This window comes from Ursus americanus, chromosome 1 (assembly GCF_024610735.1).
Source record: "Ursus americanus isolate L20-20 chromosome 1, mUrsAme1.1.p, whole genome shotgun sequence".
In the NCBI taxonomy this organism is placed as follows: domain Eukaryota; kingdom Metazoa; phylum Chordata; class Mammalia; order Carnivora; family Ursidae; genus Ursus; species Ursus americanus.
This window is the reverse complement of record NC_142127.1, coordinates 71466772-71483282: the sequence shown is the minus strand read 5'-3', so window position 1 is coordinate 71483282 and position 16511 is coordinate 71466772. Positions and strand designations below refer to the sequence as shown.

The 16511-nt window shown below is 40.0% G+C and overlaps 2 protein-coding genes across 2 annotated transcripts in view; one reads left to right on the top strand and one right to left on the bottom strand.

Annotated features, from left to right (window-relative positions):
- Positions 1 to 16511, bottom strand: part of MARS2 (methionyl-tRNA synthetase 2, mitochondrial) — a 91874-nt gene that overhangs the window by 34460 nt on the left and 40903 nt on the right. The gene's annotated exons all lie outside the window — the stretch shown is intronic.
- The window catches only part of RFTN2 (raftlin family member 2), a 66583-nt gene that overhangs the window by 22525 nt on the left and 27547 nt on the right, over positions 1 to 16511 (top strand). The window contains exons 4-7 of the mRNA XM_045806398.2: positions 1925 to 2204; positions 5397 to 5600; positions 13819 to 13940; positions 15120 to 15223. Coding sequence (XP_045662354.1) covers positions 1925 to 2204; positions 5397 to 5600; positions 13819 to 13940; positions 15120 to 15223 — 710 coding nt within the window. The remainder of the gene's footprint in view (positions 1 to 1924; positions 2205 to 5396; positions 5601 to 13818; positions 13941 to 15119; positions 15224 to 16511) is intronic.

The window sequence follows — 16511 nt, the reverse complement described above, 5'->3', positions numbered from 1 at the left end:
AGAGAAAAACTTCAGGAAACAGCACGTGAACTATTTGAACATTGCCCCATGTATGAACAAGAGCAATAGATGAATGCCAAATGGTATTTTGGAACAGCTGTCTTACATAAAGAGTTTATTGTTAAATAGCTAGATTTTAAGTCATTTTAACATTATGTCAATATTTGCTCTATTTTTAAAATTAGGTTTATAAGTGTTTTTCCCAGGGTTTTTAAATAACATTTAAAAAACATCAGTCTTCCAACTTAAAAAAATGGAAAAAACTTTAACACTCTATTTGTTACCAGACTTTTCCGGATCAAACTTTCTAGTGATAGAAAATAGAAAAAGCCTTCTGCGCTTTTTCACCCAAATCAACTAATAGGCCTAGAGAAAGAACTGACAATAAATTTACCCATTCCCACTTGCAGAATACCATGCCTCCTTACCACCTCCCTCTCCTCTCCAGGACATCTGATATAAAGGACGATTTGTGGTTACTTTTAAGGCTTCACGCATTGTTACAACCTCAATATGTTCATTTACAGGAGTAAATGATATTGCATCAGTGTCATCCTCTGTTTTAACTCCACACACCCACAACTCTGTCCTGTTCAGAATTCTCCTCATTGGCTGGAGCTGAGTGACTGTTGTCCCCTTTGAGGGGCATTGCTGTCTGGTTTTGCCCCAGTTATTTCTGGCCCTTTTCATTTATTCCATTTCTAACCATAGGTGCTTGCATTTGTAACCTCCATCATAAGTCTTTTCTCCCTCCCAGGTAACACTTAAAACATTTAATTTAGGGGCACCTTGGTGACTCAGTAGGTTAAACCTCTGACTCTTGGTTTTGGCTCAGGTCATAATCTCAGGGTAGTGAGATCAAGCCCCACATTGGGCTCCTCACCCAGCAAGGAATCCTCTTGATGATTCTCTCTCTCCCTCTTCCCTCTGCCCCTCCCCCCACTTGCACATTCTCTCTCTCTATCAGATAAATAAGTCTTTAAAAAAATCATTTAATTTAAATGTTTAAAACAGGGACCAAATAAAAGATGTTGCTATTTCTTCATTTTTACTTATTTAACAAATACAGAGCACCCACAGGTACAAAATAGTGCAATACAAAAATGATTAAGACACAGTCCTAGCCCTCAAAAGAACTGCCAGTTCAACAGAGGAGAAAAACATGGATACCAAAAGAACAAAGAAATGAACCAAAAACAGAGAAAGGGGAAGGTGCCGAGCATGAAAATCACCACTGTCAAGGTCTCAAATTATTTCACTGGCATTATATTATGTGCTTCTGAATCCTATTCTGTAACTTACATGATTGAATCTAATCATGTGCATTTGGCCCGATAGGAGACAATAGCATCAAGATATAAGCATATGTGAAAGCTTCCTGAGAATTATAAGTACATTATAAGTATTATAAGTACATTATAAGTACATTTATAAGTACACATTTGTCAAGAATTAGACTTATAACATTTTTCTTTACCCACATCAAGCAAACAGTGCTGTATGTTTTTGCTTTTAAATTAATGTTCCTTCTTTATTAATTAAGATGTATTTAGTAATGTCATTTTTGAGGATTTCTTGGAATAGTTTTTAATTTTGCCTCAATGGGAGAGACCATTGTTAACAAGTCTGAAAAAATCATGTTATAGAATTATTAGTTCTTCCCAAATAGTTAGCTTTTGAAGAAAAACATGATTCTTATTCTCGTAATTTTTTAAGTGCGTTCTGTTTGAAGAAGTCACAATAATAGTGTGACATAGATTTAGGAGTACTGCTTTATTAGAGGTTATTACTTAGTGTATGAATGGGTTTTTGGTTTGTGGTCAATTTACTTCTTCTTATGGATTTCCTTAATAAGCCTGTAGGTTAATTGATAAAGTAATCAATGTAAATGAATTTTACATTTTGTTCTACAATCCCTTTTCAGATTAATATAGCTGCTAAGAGAGGAATGAAATTTGTTGGATTCATATCACAGCCTTATCCACCACTTAAATTCTGCAACGGAACCAACCACGATGGAGATACAGAATCAACACTGCCTGGGAGACACACTTCAGAGGAAAACTGTAAAAGCTGGAATGAAGGGACATTAAGTGGGCAATCATCTGAGAGTGGAATTGAGGAAGAACTTCATCATGAAAGTGGACAGTGTCAAATGGACCAAGACGGCAGCCCCAGTTACTCTAAATCCAGAAAGGGAGAAGGTAATAGACAAGATTAGTAGAAATAGTATATTAGTTTAAATTTAGCAAAAACAAGTTCTTGATTTTTTTTTTAGAAATATGAGGCAGAGTAAATTTCTAAAGATTATAAAGACTGAATAATATAAACTTGTACTGATATTTTTGAAATAATTGTAGCCAAAAATAAAGTAGGGCAGTTCTTCAAACAGTTGTCCCTGGCATGGTCATACAATGCCATCCACATAAGGGAATTTTGTTTTGAAAATTAGTTTCCATTTAGTCATTCACCAACTCCCCTATAAGACGGAGGCTGTGTGTGTATACAGAAAGTGATTCTATAAATATAGAAAGCTGTTCTGATTTATGTTTGTTTTTATTTTTTTAAGATTTTATTTATTTATTTGACAGAGAGAGAGGGACAGCCAGCGAGAGAGGGAACACAAGCAGGGGGAGTGGGAGAGGAAGAAGCAGTCTCCCAGCGGAGGAGCCTGATGTGGGGCTCGATCCCAGAGCGCCGGGATCACGCCCTGAGCCGAAGGCAGACACTTAATGGCTGAGCCACCCAGGCGCCCCTGATTTATGTTTGTTTTTAAAAACAGTGCGTGAGAATTTTAGTTTTGGCCTTTCCCATTTCATGGACGGTTTTTGTCTTTGAAGTTAATTGGCTTTCTTTGATCATCAATTAGAATATGAAAATGCACATCATGATGAAACAATTATTATAACAATAGTGCCTACATCCTAAAATAACTTTAAACATCAGTTTTATTCTACTTTGCCAACTCGCAAATCTTCCCAAGAAATTGAGACTACTTTTTCATGTATTTTGGCTGTCTCAGAGTTTCTGCTACCTTTGTAGGCATGCTTTAAAAAGCACTACCAGAGAAAGTTAAAGATGATGCATACCTCAGAATTAAGAGCTCAGGAGTCAGACTGCCTCAATTTCTTCATAGAAAGGGGGTCGTTGTGAGAAGTAGCTAAAAGACAAGACACTTAGTCCAGGGCCTGCCATAGAATAAATTCTGTATTAGGTTAGCTGCTATTGACTGATCCCTTGGTTCGTGTTAGAGCTGAAGCCGCACACTCTGGTGTAACACACAGCACACACGTGGGCTTTCTAGGTTGTAGTGAGATGTGCTCAACATTCTCGAGGTGGCAGAGACCCACTTGACCATGATCAGCGCAATCTTTTAAAGAACGAACCAGGAGCATTTTCTAATTTATCATCTCACCCCTCCTCACCACCACCACCCTCCCGTTTTTTCACCAGCTCCCTAGCTAACAACCATGCTGATTTTCCTTCAGTGTAAACATTTGAGGAACAAAAGAGTTGTTGGAGCTATGGTCAGAGACCTATTTGCTATCTTCCATGCAATGCTACCTTTAAATTCCTGCTGGTTCCCATAACCTTGATTAGATCAGTGTTTATTTCCAGTCCTTTTAAGTTCCAAATCCAGATTCTATTTTTTTTTTTAATTTTTTAAAAAATTTTTTAGAGGGCCGGTGGAGGGGCAGAGAGAGAATCTTAAGCAGGCTCCATTTCCAGTGCAGAACCCAACCCAGGGCTTGATCTCACGACCCTGAGATTGTGACCTGAGCTGAAATCAAGAATCAGACACTTAGTAGGGGCGCCTGGGTGGCACAGCGGTTGAGCGTCTGCCTTCGGCTCAGGGCGTGATCCCGGCGTTATGGGATCGAGCCCCACGTCATGCTCCTCCGCTATGAGCCTGCTTCTTCCTCTCCCACTCCCCCTGCTTGTGTTCCCTCTCTCGCTGGCTGTCTCTATCTCTGTCGAATAAATAAATAAAATCTTTAAAAAAAAAAAAAAAGAATCAGACACTTAGTAGACTGAGCCAGCCAGGTGCCCCTGTACTCCACTTTCTAAATAGTTTAAATCATATACTTCTTAATAATTTGTCTATGGCAATAGTTCTTAACTTTGTGTGCAGGGGTGGGATGGTGGCAGCATGAGGTTGGGGGAGACACATATAAAAGACCTCTCGGAGAATCTGGTGAAATCCATGGAGACTCAATTCAGAAAAATGCACATGGGACACCTGAGTGGCTCAGTTTGTTGAGCATCTGACTCTTGGTTTCAGCTCAGGTCATGATCTCAGGGTCATGAGATCAAACCCTGCATTTGGCTCCACACTCAGCATAGAGTCTGCTGGAGATTCTCTCTTCCTCTCCCTCTGCCCCTCCCCCAACTCGAGCACTCTCTAAATAAATACATACATACATACATACATACATAAAATCTTCTTTAAAAATGCACACAACATACGTACCCCCAAGTGGTGTTAGGCTTCCTAAATGTAACTATATAGGTGGGTCCATAGACCACTCCCCCAGTTAAGAATTTGCCAACTTATGGAAAACCAGAAGATATGACCCAGCAGTTCTATGTCTAAATATATATTCTAGAGTCACTCTCACATGTGAGACATGAATAATGCTTATAATAACAAAATTTTGGAAACAATGTATTAACAGGAGAGTAATAAACTGGAATATTACATAGCACTTTAAATGAATAAGGTCTACATGTATTAATTCCATTTAAAGCATTACAAAATCCATTTATAGAGGCGTCTGGGTGGCTCAGTTGATTAAGCATCTGCTTTTGGCTCAGGTCATGATCTTGGGCTCCTGGGATCAAGCCCCCCTGCCAACGTCGGGCTCCCTGCTCAGCAGGGAGTCTGCTTCTCCCTCTCCGTCTGCTCCCCCCCCACCACTTTGCTTGCTCTCTCTCTCTCAAATAAATAAATAAATAAAATCTTTTATAAAAATCAATTTATAGATGCATATATACACTATCATAGATGCATATATATAGTATCATATTGCTTTAAAAGTTTTTTAAACTGAAAAACATAGTATTTATTAATGGGTATATAAATGTTCATTAAAAGAGTAAAAGTTTGAATGAGAATAATAAACGCCAAATCATTATAGTAGCTATTTCTGGAGAACTGGATTAGGGAAGACTACAAAGTGAGCCTCAACTACATCCATATCTCACTTTCTGGAAAAAAGTCTAAAGGAAACATGGCACAAGGTTAACATTTAATAAAGCTGAGTGATAGGTAATTTTATTATTCTCTATGCTTATCTGTTTGCTTGAAATACATGAGTAATAAAAAAATTGTTGGGAATCTTTTCAATAAATGAATAAACAAATACTTTTCCTTCTTTCTGAACACCTATCCCCAGATAACAAGTTGTATACAGTATTCAATGTTTTTGATGATGAATCAACCTGCTGGACCTATCAGGAAGGCATCCTATCAATGAAAGTAACAAGAAAAGGATCTGTCATTAGTACACTTGATGCTGATTGGCTGGAGTTAACTACATTTTATTATAAACAAGGCTTGTCTTTAATTGATTCTTTTGTATGCTGGGAAACATCTAAAGGTAAGTTTTATATAATGATATACTGATAACTAAAGAATTTGACCTGTGCCAGAGTTGGTGGAAATGTTTTTGCCTCTCAAGATCTGTGGCTAAAAGAACAGGTATTATTCACTTGGAATTAGATTCCAATTACTACACAGCTATGTAGCTTTAATTTAAAAGCTTAACCATTGTGCTTTCCCGCTGCCACTGCTTTTGGCAACCTTGAAAGGAAAGAAAATAAACAGGTGACAGAATTTCCACGAGACCCAACTAGCACTAAGGAAAACCTTCTTACCTCTGAGCCACATGCCCTAATGATTTTGGACAGTGTGTCACATCTGGTCTGGGCCAGTGACTAATAAGCCCAATCACATTCCAGTTTGTACAGCATGGGTTGGCATGACCATAGATGAGAACATCAAGGTACAAGCAGCAAGGCCTTTCCATATCCATGTGAAACAAAGGCCTTCAAGCTTAACCTCCTTGAAGAGATGGCCTATGATCGTCTCCCAGCCAAACACAGGCTTGGGGGTGGGGGGGCTCCGAGAACACTAAGTAACTGGAGGATCCAATGCCCTCTGGTCTCTCATGCCATTCCTATGTTCTTTTTTTTTTTTTTTTTTTAAGATTTTATTTATTTATTTATTTATATGACAGAGAGACAGCCAGAGAGAGAGGGAACACAAGCAGGGGGAGTGGGAGAGGAAGAAGCAGGCTCAGTGGAGGAGCCTGATGCGAGGCTCCATCCCATAACGCCGGGATCACGCCCTGAGCCGAAGGCAGACGCTTACCGACTGAGCCACCCAGGCGCCCCCATTCCTATGTTCTTTTTTGGGGAAAGTAACTTCACAGCAAGCTGAGGGAAACATCCTCAAACCCTGTCATCCCATCACTACAGCTGCATGCTCCTCCCCATGGCTCAGACTTCACTCCTGAAGGAGCTGATGCTCCCAGAGGCTGGGCACAGATTCCCACTGTGAATCATAATAAAGAGACTGTGATGATTGATTGATAGACAGACAGACAGATAGATAGATGCAAGTTTAACCATCATGTGTGGTAGAATTGTCATGTAATGTTTGCTGTTGGGTTGTAACTGTCAGGAATAGACAAAACACTGTATGATTGATTAGGATTTTCCACATAAGATGTATTACAACAGCTCAGTTAGGAAGATTATAATTACATTTGACAGTTAATATCCAAATTTATGCAGTATCCCAATTTTGGACACTATCTCTTATGTACTCCAGTCTATATCTGACTCTAAAATTTGTATAGAAAAGTAATCTTTGCTTCAAAAATGATATTGACTCTATTTATTTGTCTCCCTTTATCTTTCAACTTCTCCTAGCTTTCCTCTTTTAGTTACAATAGGATATGTAATCATTCATGTCTATCACAAAAACAAACAAAATTTTCCAAAAATTACTTTCTAGGGAAAGTGTTTTTAAAAAAAGATTAGTGCTAAAAGAAAAGAAAAATTCATAGTTAGGAGACTTGAAAAATAAATTAGGAAAGGTGAAGGCTATGAAAACCAGGATAATTAATTACCTCAATGAGGTTAGAGGAAAGAACAAAAAAGCAAATAAGACGAGATCTCAATATTACTTATTACCATTAAATCAGACTATCATGCAGTATGGAGGTGCCTCGAAAAGTTAAAAATAGAACTACCCTACAATCCAGCAATTGCACTACTAGGTATTTCCCAAAGGATACAAAAATACTGTTTGAAGAGACACATGAACCCCGATGTTTACAGCAGCATTATCAACAATAGCCAAATTAGGGAAGGAGCCCAAATGTCCATCAACTGATGAATAAATAAAGATGTGGTGTATATATACAATGGAATATTACCCAACCATCAAAAAGAATGAAATCTTGCCTTTTGCAACAATGTCAGATGGAGCTAGAGTGTATCATGCTAAGCAAAATAAGTTAGAGAAAGACAAATGCCATATGATTTCACTCATGTAGAATTTAAGAAACAAAACAGATGAACATAGGGCAAGGAGTAAAAAAGGGGGGGAGGCAAATCATAAGAGACTTTTTTTACAAGATTTTATCTGTTTATTTGAGAGGAAGAGAGCATGAGCAGGGGGTGGGGGTGCTGAGAGAGAGGGAGAAGCAGACTCCCCACTGAGCAGGGAGGCTGATGCAGGCTTGGTCTCAGGACCCTGACATCATGACCTAAGCCAAAGGCAGACGCTTAACTGACTGAGCCACCCAGCGCCCCATGAGACTCTCAACTACAGAGAACAAACTGAGGGTTGCTGGAGGAGAGGTGCACAGGGGATGGTCTAAATGGGTGATGGGTATAAAGGAGAGCACTTGTTATGATAAGCACTGGGTGTTATATGTAATGATAACTCACAAAATTCTACTCCTGCAAACAATATTATACTATATGTTTAACTAACTAGAATTTAAATAAAAACTTTTTAAAAATCAAAAAAAGAAAATCAGCCTATCATTAAATCAATGATACTTTAACAGAACTAAAGACTTTGGGTAATTACTTAAAATTATCGAGAATCATGGTCCAATAGGTTCTTCTAACTAGAAACCAAGAGTAAGCGTCTAGCTCATTGGAACACCCAGAAATATGGCCCACAACACACAGCCCATAGCAGGTGCTCGAAAGATATTCCTAAGTACTTTGGGTTATTAGAAACTTCTTCCAAGTTAGCCTTTTACGGAAACAGCAAAATCTAATAAGAAGATGGACTTTAGAATCAGACAGGCCAGGGTTTAAATCTCATGTCCTCTACTTAGCTCGGTGATCTGGAGAAACTAGGGAGTTTACTGAGCCACATTTTCCTAAAAGGCGAATAAAAATATTCCCTACTTTACTGCGGTGAAAATGTAGTAAGATTAGTATGGACAAAATGACTCCACGGTGCCTCTCCCACGGCCAGAGCTTATTTCCTGCTGGTCATTCTCTTTGGGGCGGCGTATCGTGCACAGCTACAGCACTTTCTGTATGGAGCACCTTCTTAGAGGTCAGTCCACACTTCATGCATTTCTCTTTCTCTCTCCTCTTTCTCCTTCTCTTCCTTCCAAAAAGTCTAAGTTGGAGCCATTTCAAATTTTGGTTTGTGACTAACTGCTGAAGGAAAAACGAAAAATACTCCTTTCAAAATCCCTTTCAGGCGTCCCTGCCTTGGGCCTCGCCTCGTGAAAATAAAATTAGCCCCAGCAGTTGCCAGCCAGAGGCTCTGTAGGGCTTTTGTTTGCAAAGCCTCAGAAGCTATTTAGAGAGCCCAGGGGAGAATCTCTCCCTCTCAGCAGCTCTGGAATATCTCATTAGACATTTTACATTACGGGCCATGCCAAGGCCCTAACGAGCCACCACGGTCTGTGGGGTCTGGCAACTGGGTGTGTCACTTGGGACTTCCCTACAAGTACACAGGGAAGCTGCCGAGGGGAAATTGTGACCCATGCCTGTGTCACTGTGAGAAGCAAGTCAGAGGAAGCAGGGCTGAATTGGTGGCTTTGTTCTGGGATATTTGATGCCTGACAGCTAAAGCACATGGGGGACAATGCGTATTTTGTTTTGTCTTGCTTCCATCCTCTTCCAAAATATTGTCAGAAGTCAGCCTATCACGAGAAATAGAAGTACAAAACCAGACATTGCACAGGCATTTAAATACATTACTCCACAAATCTCATTTTATAAAATATCTTCCTCTAGAAACGGAGAGGTGGAACAAAACTTTTAAAGTTTTCTCCTTTGGTGGGGTCACGGTGGAGAGGTTGTGAGGCTGTGAATTCTTTTTCAGTGCCCTTTCCCACGCACTCTCAAAGCCTTTTCTGTTTTGAAAAGCCGCATAGGAGAGGCACCTAGTGGCCCTCTTGCTGTTCTTGCAGCCTGAGGGTTCCCACTGCAATTAGCCTCCTGTATCTGACCTTCTCCAGCATTGCTGGGCCCTCACCAAACTGGTCCTCTGCTGGAATCACTACATATGCCGAAGGGGCTTGCACTATAGGGTAAAAGCCTCCGAACGGTCCCAGGAGCGCCTACAACAGGCTTCCCCAGTTGAACCAACAAAAACAAAACACTTTATTTTACCAGAATGTGTAGAGATCCAGTGGGCAGTTGGCATGGGCTGAGATGAGCAGTTTTGCCAGCTAGCATAAAACACACACACACACACACACACACACACACACATACCCATGAGGTCCCCATACTTTGCTAGCCTATAAATGCCCCCCATCATTGTCAGAGAATAGTCTCTTCCCATCTTTAGTATACCCACATCTTAACGCTACATTTTGATTTTTTATGAATTTTTAGACTTAAATTCATTTTGATCTCTTCGCCCCTATAAAAATGCTTGTGTGGAGCTAGCAGGCAAGCTGTATCAAAGTGAAGATTGGGGCAGAGTACTGACAAAGAAACATGTATTAATTCACTTCACATATATGTATATGCCAGGCCCTATGCCAGGCACTGGGTTTACGATGAGCAAAATGGACATCTTCCCTACTCTCAAAAAGCTGGCCATGTGGCATAAGGCAGTCAGGCAGCAATGGGTATGGAAACATTTATGTCTAATTTCAAAACTGAGAGAAGTGTTGTGGCATTACCCAACATGATATTGTAAGGAGGGGTCAGGAGGACCCGTCGGATGAGGCGCCAGTCACACTGAGACGGAAAGCCAGCATTCAGGAGCCAGAGGTAGACCCTTCTGGGCAGAAGAAACACTCCCAGATATTCAAAAACCTTAGGGCAGGAAAGAGGAACAGGGAAAAAGTCTATGTCGCTGGAGCAGGGTATGAAGAGAGAATGGCTCCAGACAAGGGAGAAGAGGTAAGCAGCAGGCGGTCTTAAAATAATGCAACAAGAGCTAACGTGTATTTGTACTTACCATCTACCAGCATTGCTCTAAGCACTTTACAGTTTTCACCTCATTTAACCCCACAGCAACCCGATGAGGTTGGTATAATTATTCTATTCCCCTTTTATAGATGAGGAAGCTGAGGCACAGAAATATTTAAAAATGTGCCCATGCTCATGCAACTAGAAAGTGAGGCAGGGGGGCACCTAGGTGAAGTGTGGGCTTTTAACCAAGTTGCCATCCTGCCAGGATTGATTTTTTTTTCTTTTTTTACCATCCTACCAGGATTTTTATTCCAAGTCATTCATTGAAGATTTAAAGAGGGAATTACGACCCAATCTGCATTTTTTTTTTCCAATCTGCATTTTTAAGAGAACCTCTTTGGCCTCATTTTGGGAAGTGGATCAGAGAGGGCAAGAGTGGAAGGGGGGTGCCATTAAGAGGCTGTTGCATTGACCCACAGAGAGATGATGGTAGAGATGGAAAAAAATGAACAGGCTGAGATTTGTTTTGGAGACATAATGCTCATGAATGAGAGCTTCTATATGGGCTCTCCAGTTCTCGGATGTGGTCCCAGGCCTATCTCTAGGCTCTTTAATGCCAAAAATGACACATGGACCAAAAATACTAAAACGGAATGTTACCTTTCCTCACATTTACAGAAATGTCAATGTCATATGTAGCTGAAATGAATGTGTCAGAGCACATGTCCAGACAAGTAAACCATTCCTGAGAATCCTTTAAGCTTGTGCTTCTCAAACCAGGATCCAAGTACCCTGGGGGTGTGCAGCCTTGTGCTAGGGAGTACAGAGGATCACAGGATAAACCTCTTCCTAGAATGTCAATATTACTTAAGATGGGGAGATGGAGAACTGTACTTTTTTACATAATAGGAATATATTTGAAAAGAATACAAAGTTTGAATGGATTTTAAGATATAACATTAGACTTTAAAGAACCCTTATTCATGCCACAAGTCACTTCAAACTGTACTTGGAGACCATCCTTCAAGGATACAGGTATACTTCCCTTTGCTATTGGTGGTATTTGGCTAAAAAAAAAAATTAAGAAACAGTGCATCAGGTCAATGCCTTGTAACTTTTTCATATTATGCACACATAGAAAATGGTAATATTATAAGGCATACATACAGGTATAAGAGGATAAAGTTTTTCTGAGCAGGAGGGTGTGCCCCGTATCTTGGCACTTCTGTAACGGGTTCTCAGCATACCAGTGGGCCAAGGCATACTGGGTGGGAAGCTCTGGGATGTGTAATGTTAAGAAGTGACTCAGTTCAGGAACAGTTATTAAGTAATTGTTCAGAATTATCGCCTCACCCCATTACCTGAAAGATTTAACACACCAAGCACCCAAACAGTCACTCTCCATGAGACCTTCCCTGCCACCCTGCCTTGCCTCCACTTCTGTTAGGGAGAATTTTTCAAGAGATATAAGTACTTTTTCCTGTGAAAGTATCCTTCATCAGTGGCTCTGGGGATTGGCATGGGCCCCAAGAAGGTCAGCCAGGGCTCTGGGAGCTCTAAAGTGGGAGGAGGGACCTAAGTATAATATCCATATAGTAAAGTGCATTAAGTTTATGTGTACAGCTGAATAGAACACAAATGTTCAAGATATAGAACATCTCTTTATGTGTCAGTTATATCTCAATAAAGCTTGGACAGAAGAATGGAGAAAAAATGGTACAGAACATTTCCAACATCCCTTGCCAGTCAATATCCTCCTACCCAAAGTAAGCATTATTCTGACATCCACCATCATAGATTAATTTTGCCTGTTTTTGAACTTCACATAGGTTGAAGTATACAGTATGTACTCTTTTGTGTCTGGCCTCTTTTGTTCAACATAGTATCTGAAATTCATCCATGCTGCTACACAGCAGTGAGTCTTGCTTGTTTATTCTTGTATAGTATTGCACTGTATGAGTCTACCACACTTTCATTCTTTTAAACGTAAAAGAAATTTAGAAGTACTAGAGTACCCCGATACTGAGAACAAGAAAACAGACACAGAGCCACAAAACCGATGGTTCTCACAGTATATAATCCCCAAGTAAATAAGAGGCAGATTATAATTAACTACATGATTATCACAGCATGTAGTTGTTTCTGAAATTCTTACCCCCATTCTAAAAAAGGACTTGAGGCATACATAGTTTTATAGGTGGTATTGTGATGCTCTAAACTTACAGTCAGAAAGATTTACTTCCACTTTGGTGTGACAGTGGACCATACACTTAAAGGAAGTGGAATATATAGATATAGATAGATAGATAGATAGATAGATAGATAGATGATAGATAGATAGATAGATAGATAGATAGATAGATAGATAGATTCAGAAAACTAATTCCCAAATAGTAAATTAAACTTTGAGTTTTTGGGAACCAGTCTGAACAATGTAAATTCTTCATGATATTCTGCCCTAACTGTAAATGATGTAAATAATAATAAGGGTTTTCTCTTCAAGTTTATAGCCTATTAATAGAAATCAAAACTAAAAATTACACTGAAATTATGTTTGCCTTTTTTTATCTTTAAACTTAAGAGATCACTTGAAAACTTTGTAGGTTATAATTTAGATAACTGTCCAGCAGGAAGACTTTGATACGACATTGTACAGTATAAAAAACAAAAGGTTTAACCAGCACATGACCATGGGAAAATTGTCTCCTACTGCAAAATAAGAGACAAAAGAACGTCCATAAAATCAGTTCAGTTTTTGCCAGCTGGTTATTGTCAACTATTCAAGAAAATGTCAGAGAGGCCCTCCCTTAAAACTTCCTTCCCTGCAGGAATTCTTTTGACAATGACTTCTGTTTAGGATTTTCCTGTTACCATTCTTTCATTATTTTTTATAAAGCATCATGGACGTAAAGAATTGTTTTGTATTTATTTTTTTTAAGTAGTTTTAACTCACATTAGTTTTAATATCACACCTGTAATTTCAAGGATTAACATTTTTTATGTTTTCTCTTTTAATGGTGTAATTAATATGCATAAACATACAGATCGGAAATCAAAATTTGATTTCAAGGTGAAGGTCATTTCCTGATTCTTTTTAGACTTAGGAAATCCTCTTGCTTCTCATTGTACGATATTATTTTATCTTGTTTTTCTTATTGTAGTTTTCATATTTACAGTGTGATTTTAATTCAGTGAACTGCAAAACTGTCTTGAGCTTTCCAAAAAAAATTATAATAACCTTCAAAGAGAAGGAGGGGGATGTTATTGATTCAGCCAAAACAAGTGCTTATTAATTTATATGCTTTTCTTTCAGCTTATTAAAAGAGTTATCTAAGGATTTAAATGATCTTAAGAGACACTCAGTATTTGCAACTCTTCTTAATTGTATCCTTTTCCTCACAGGGGACCATTTGCCTAAATCTTTGGAAGGATTCTTTATCTATGAAGAAGAAGGTTCTGGAGTTCCAGGTTCCAGTAGGAAAGGAAATGATGCCATCGTAGTAGAACAATGGACCATTATTGAGGTAAACTGCAGTTTTCTGACAATTTAGCTTTACTTTTATATTTAGTTTTACGTGGTAAAGATCTTCATTGCCTAATACATGCAGTATCCTTCAAACATGTTTCTGTGCAGGGTTCAGAATTTCGTCACAAATGCATAAACAAACTTTGTCTGAACAAAGGGATTTCCTTTACTCAATGTTCAACTTCATTATAAGATAGCAAAATAATTACCTATATGTAGATAGCAGTAGATTCCCAAAGATTTGACATTCTAATCCTAAGAAAAGTTCCCTGGCACTGAGATTCTTTTTACACATGCCGTGACAACTGGCTGTAATGGAAAAAAAGTCAGTAACTACCATTTCATCTCCAAACAACCAATGTGACTTTTTTTTTACCTTGTGAATTGACTTTCAAAGGCAAAAATATCCAAAAGGTGTTCTCTCTCTCGCCAGGCCAAATATGTACACACAGCATTGTCCTTCCTAATCAGAGATGACATTGCTGCTGATGTTGTGCACCCTGAATTCAGATGTCCCCGAACGGACTGCCCTTGAGGTGTACAGACTGAATTCAGGTATACTGTGCTGTGTGTATGAGGCCCTCACTGACAGGCTTTTTCATGGACATGGTCGCCTTTCTGGCCTTATAAGGGCATAGAGAGAGGCATAGCTCGTTGTCAAAGAAACTAGAAATCCCATAGGGGGGAGGAAAGGATTTGGGGAAAGAGGTAAAGCTCCAAGTAAAAATCAATTCCAAATGAGTAAAAAGCAGGGAAATGACTCCACATCTAACCCCCACTCATCTTTCACTCCTCCATCTCCACTTCCTACTCTTGTCCTCACTTCCCAATCCCTTGACCAGTGTTTCTAAAACTGTGGTCTATAAACCAAGCCCCATACCTTAAAGTTTGATGCCTGAACACGACCAAGGGAACAAGACAGAAGGAAGGCCCAAACTCTGGAGAACCATACGGAAAGCTCTCTCCACTCTGATCCCCAGCGTTTCTACCTTGGTTCAATGGTTAGAAGGCAGCAGGTGGCAGAAAATGAAGCCCAGGAAGAGCACAGGTGCTGAAATTGTATTTCATGGAGCGTGAACTCCCTTTACTGTCACGCCCATCACCATTTATTGTACTCACCTGTGTAGCTGGTTGTCTTTGCCATTAAGACTATAAGCTCTTATGCTTATTCACGCAGGGGTGTGAAATCAAAACGGATTATGGCCCTCTGCTGCACACTCTGGCTGAGTTTGGATGGCTCCTGACAAGCGTGTTGCCGACACCTATACTAAGACATGACAGGTAATGCCAAAGGACCCTTACAAACTTTCACTTGATCCTAAAACATAGCTCATTTGTTAGATAACTCAGTTCAACAAATGCTTATTTAATGTCTACAAAAAGCAGTTCACTGAACTTCTAATCTGATTTCATGGACCTTGGAGATCAGCTCATCTAATCCTCTCAAATACAGATGTACAAGCTACAACAACTTCTTCCCGGGCGGCACGCTCGAGTTCACATGGCAGAGCCAGGCAGGGTGCAGGAGACTGACTCCCGGCTCAGGGCCGCTCAAGATACCAGTTCTTCCTAGAGTGAATTTTGAGTCGAGATCAATCAGCAAACAGAACAACTCAGCCCCTCTGTAGGCCTTTTGTCCTCCTCCTTGGCACTGCGTGTGCAAATCCACACTCGCCACAGTGCACAGCCAGGGTCAGGACTGCAGTGTGGGCCTGGGAGACCCAGATGCAGAAGCACAGGACTTCGGCCTCCACTCCTCCCCTCCATTGAGATGGCTGAGTGCCCCCCACTCCCCACGCCCCCCGCCAGAGCACAGACTTGTTAGCTACTCGCACCCAAAGGAAGTGCGCACGTTAGAACCAAAATGCCATTACTTCACCAATACCAACCTTTCCTTTTCTCCTTTTGCTAATTTTCCCTATTTCCTTTCCTGGGAAGGAAAAATTGAAGCGTACCTTTTTCTTTCTTTCTTTCTTTCTTTTTTTAAGAGAGAGAGAGAAACCGATTAAGTCTTCTGTATAAAGTGCTTTGCTATCCCCGGGACTCAGTGATGTTCCCTCCACCTTCTTGGCTTCCAGTAAATGACTGATTGTCAATGTGGTTCTGCCTAGGCGGTGGCTGTCTGCAGAGGACAGCACAGTCCCAGTGGCCTTCCCCTTCAGCAGCCTCAGTGACCGATCGGTTAACACTGAGTAATTGTCAGGTGTAGCTAAAGGTGGCAACTCCTTTCTCAGTCTCACCCACCCTCCCGCCTTCTCTGGTTTTTCCAGCTTAGCAATTTACCCCTGTCCAGTATCCCAACTTCCCCACGAATTTTAAAACATTTGATTGGCATGGCTTTATAATAAAAACCACATCTTCTTCAGGCAGGGGGAGAGACAAAGGTTGATACAGAGTAAAGCTACTCAAGCTTTAAAAGGAGGGGTTACAAGTAAGCAATTAATCTGCTTTTCTTCTCAGAGATCTATTGGTAACTGTTCTCAAATTATGAGTGACAACTCCCTGAAGCATTATTTCCCAACATTTTAAATCTGTGACATTCTCGTCAGGTCACAGTACAGCGGTAATT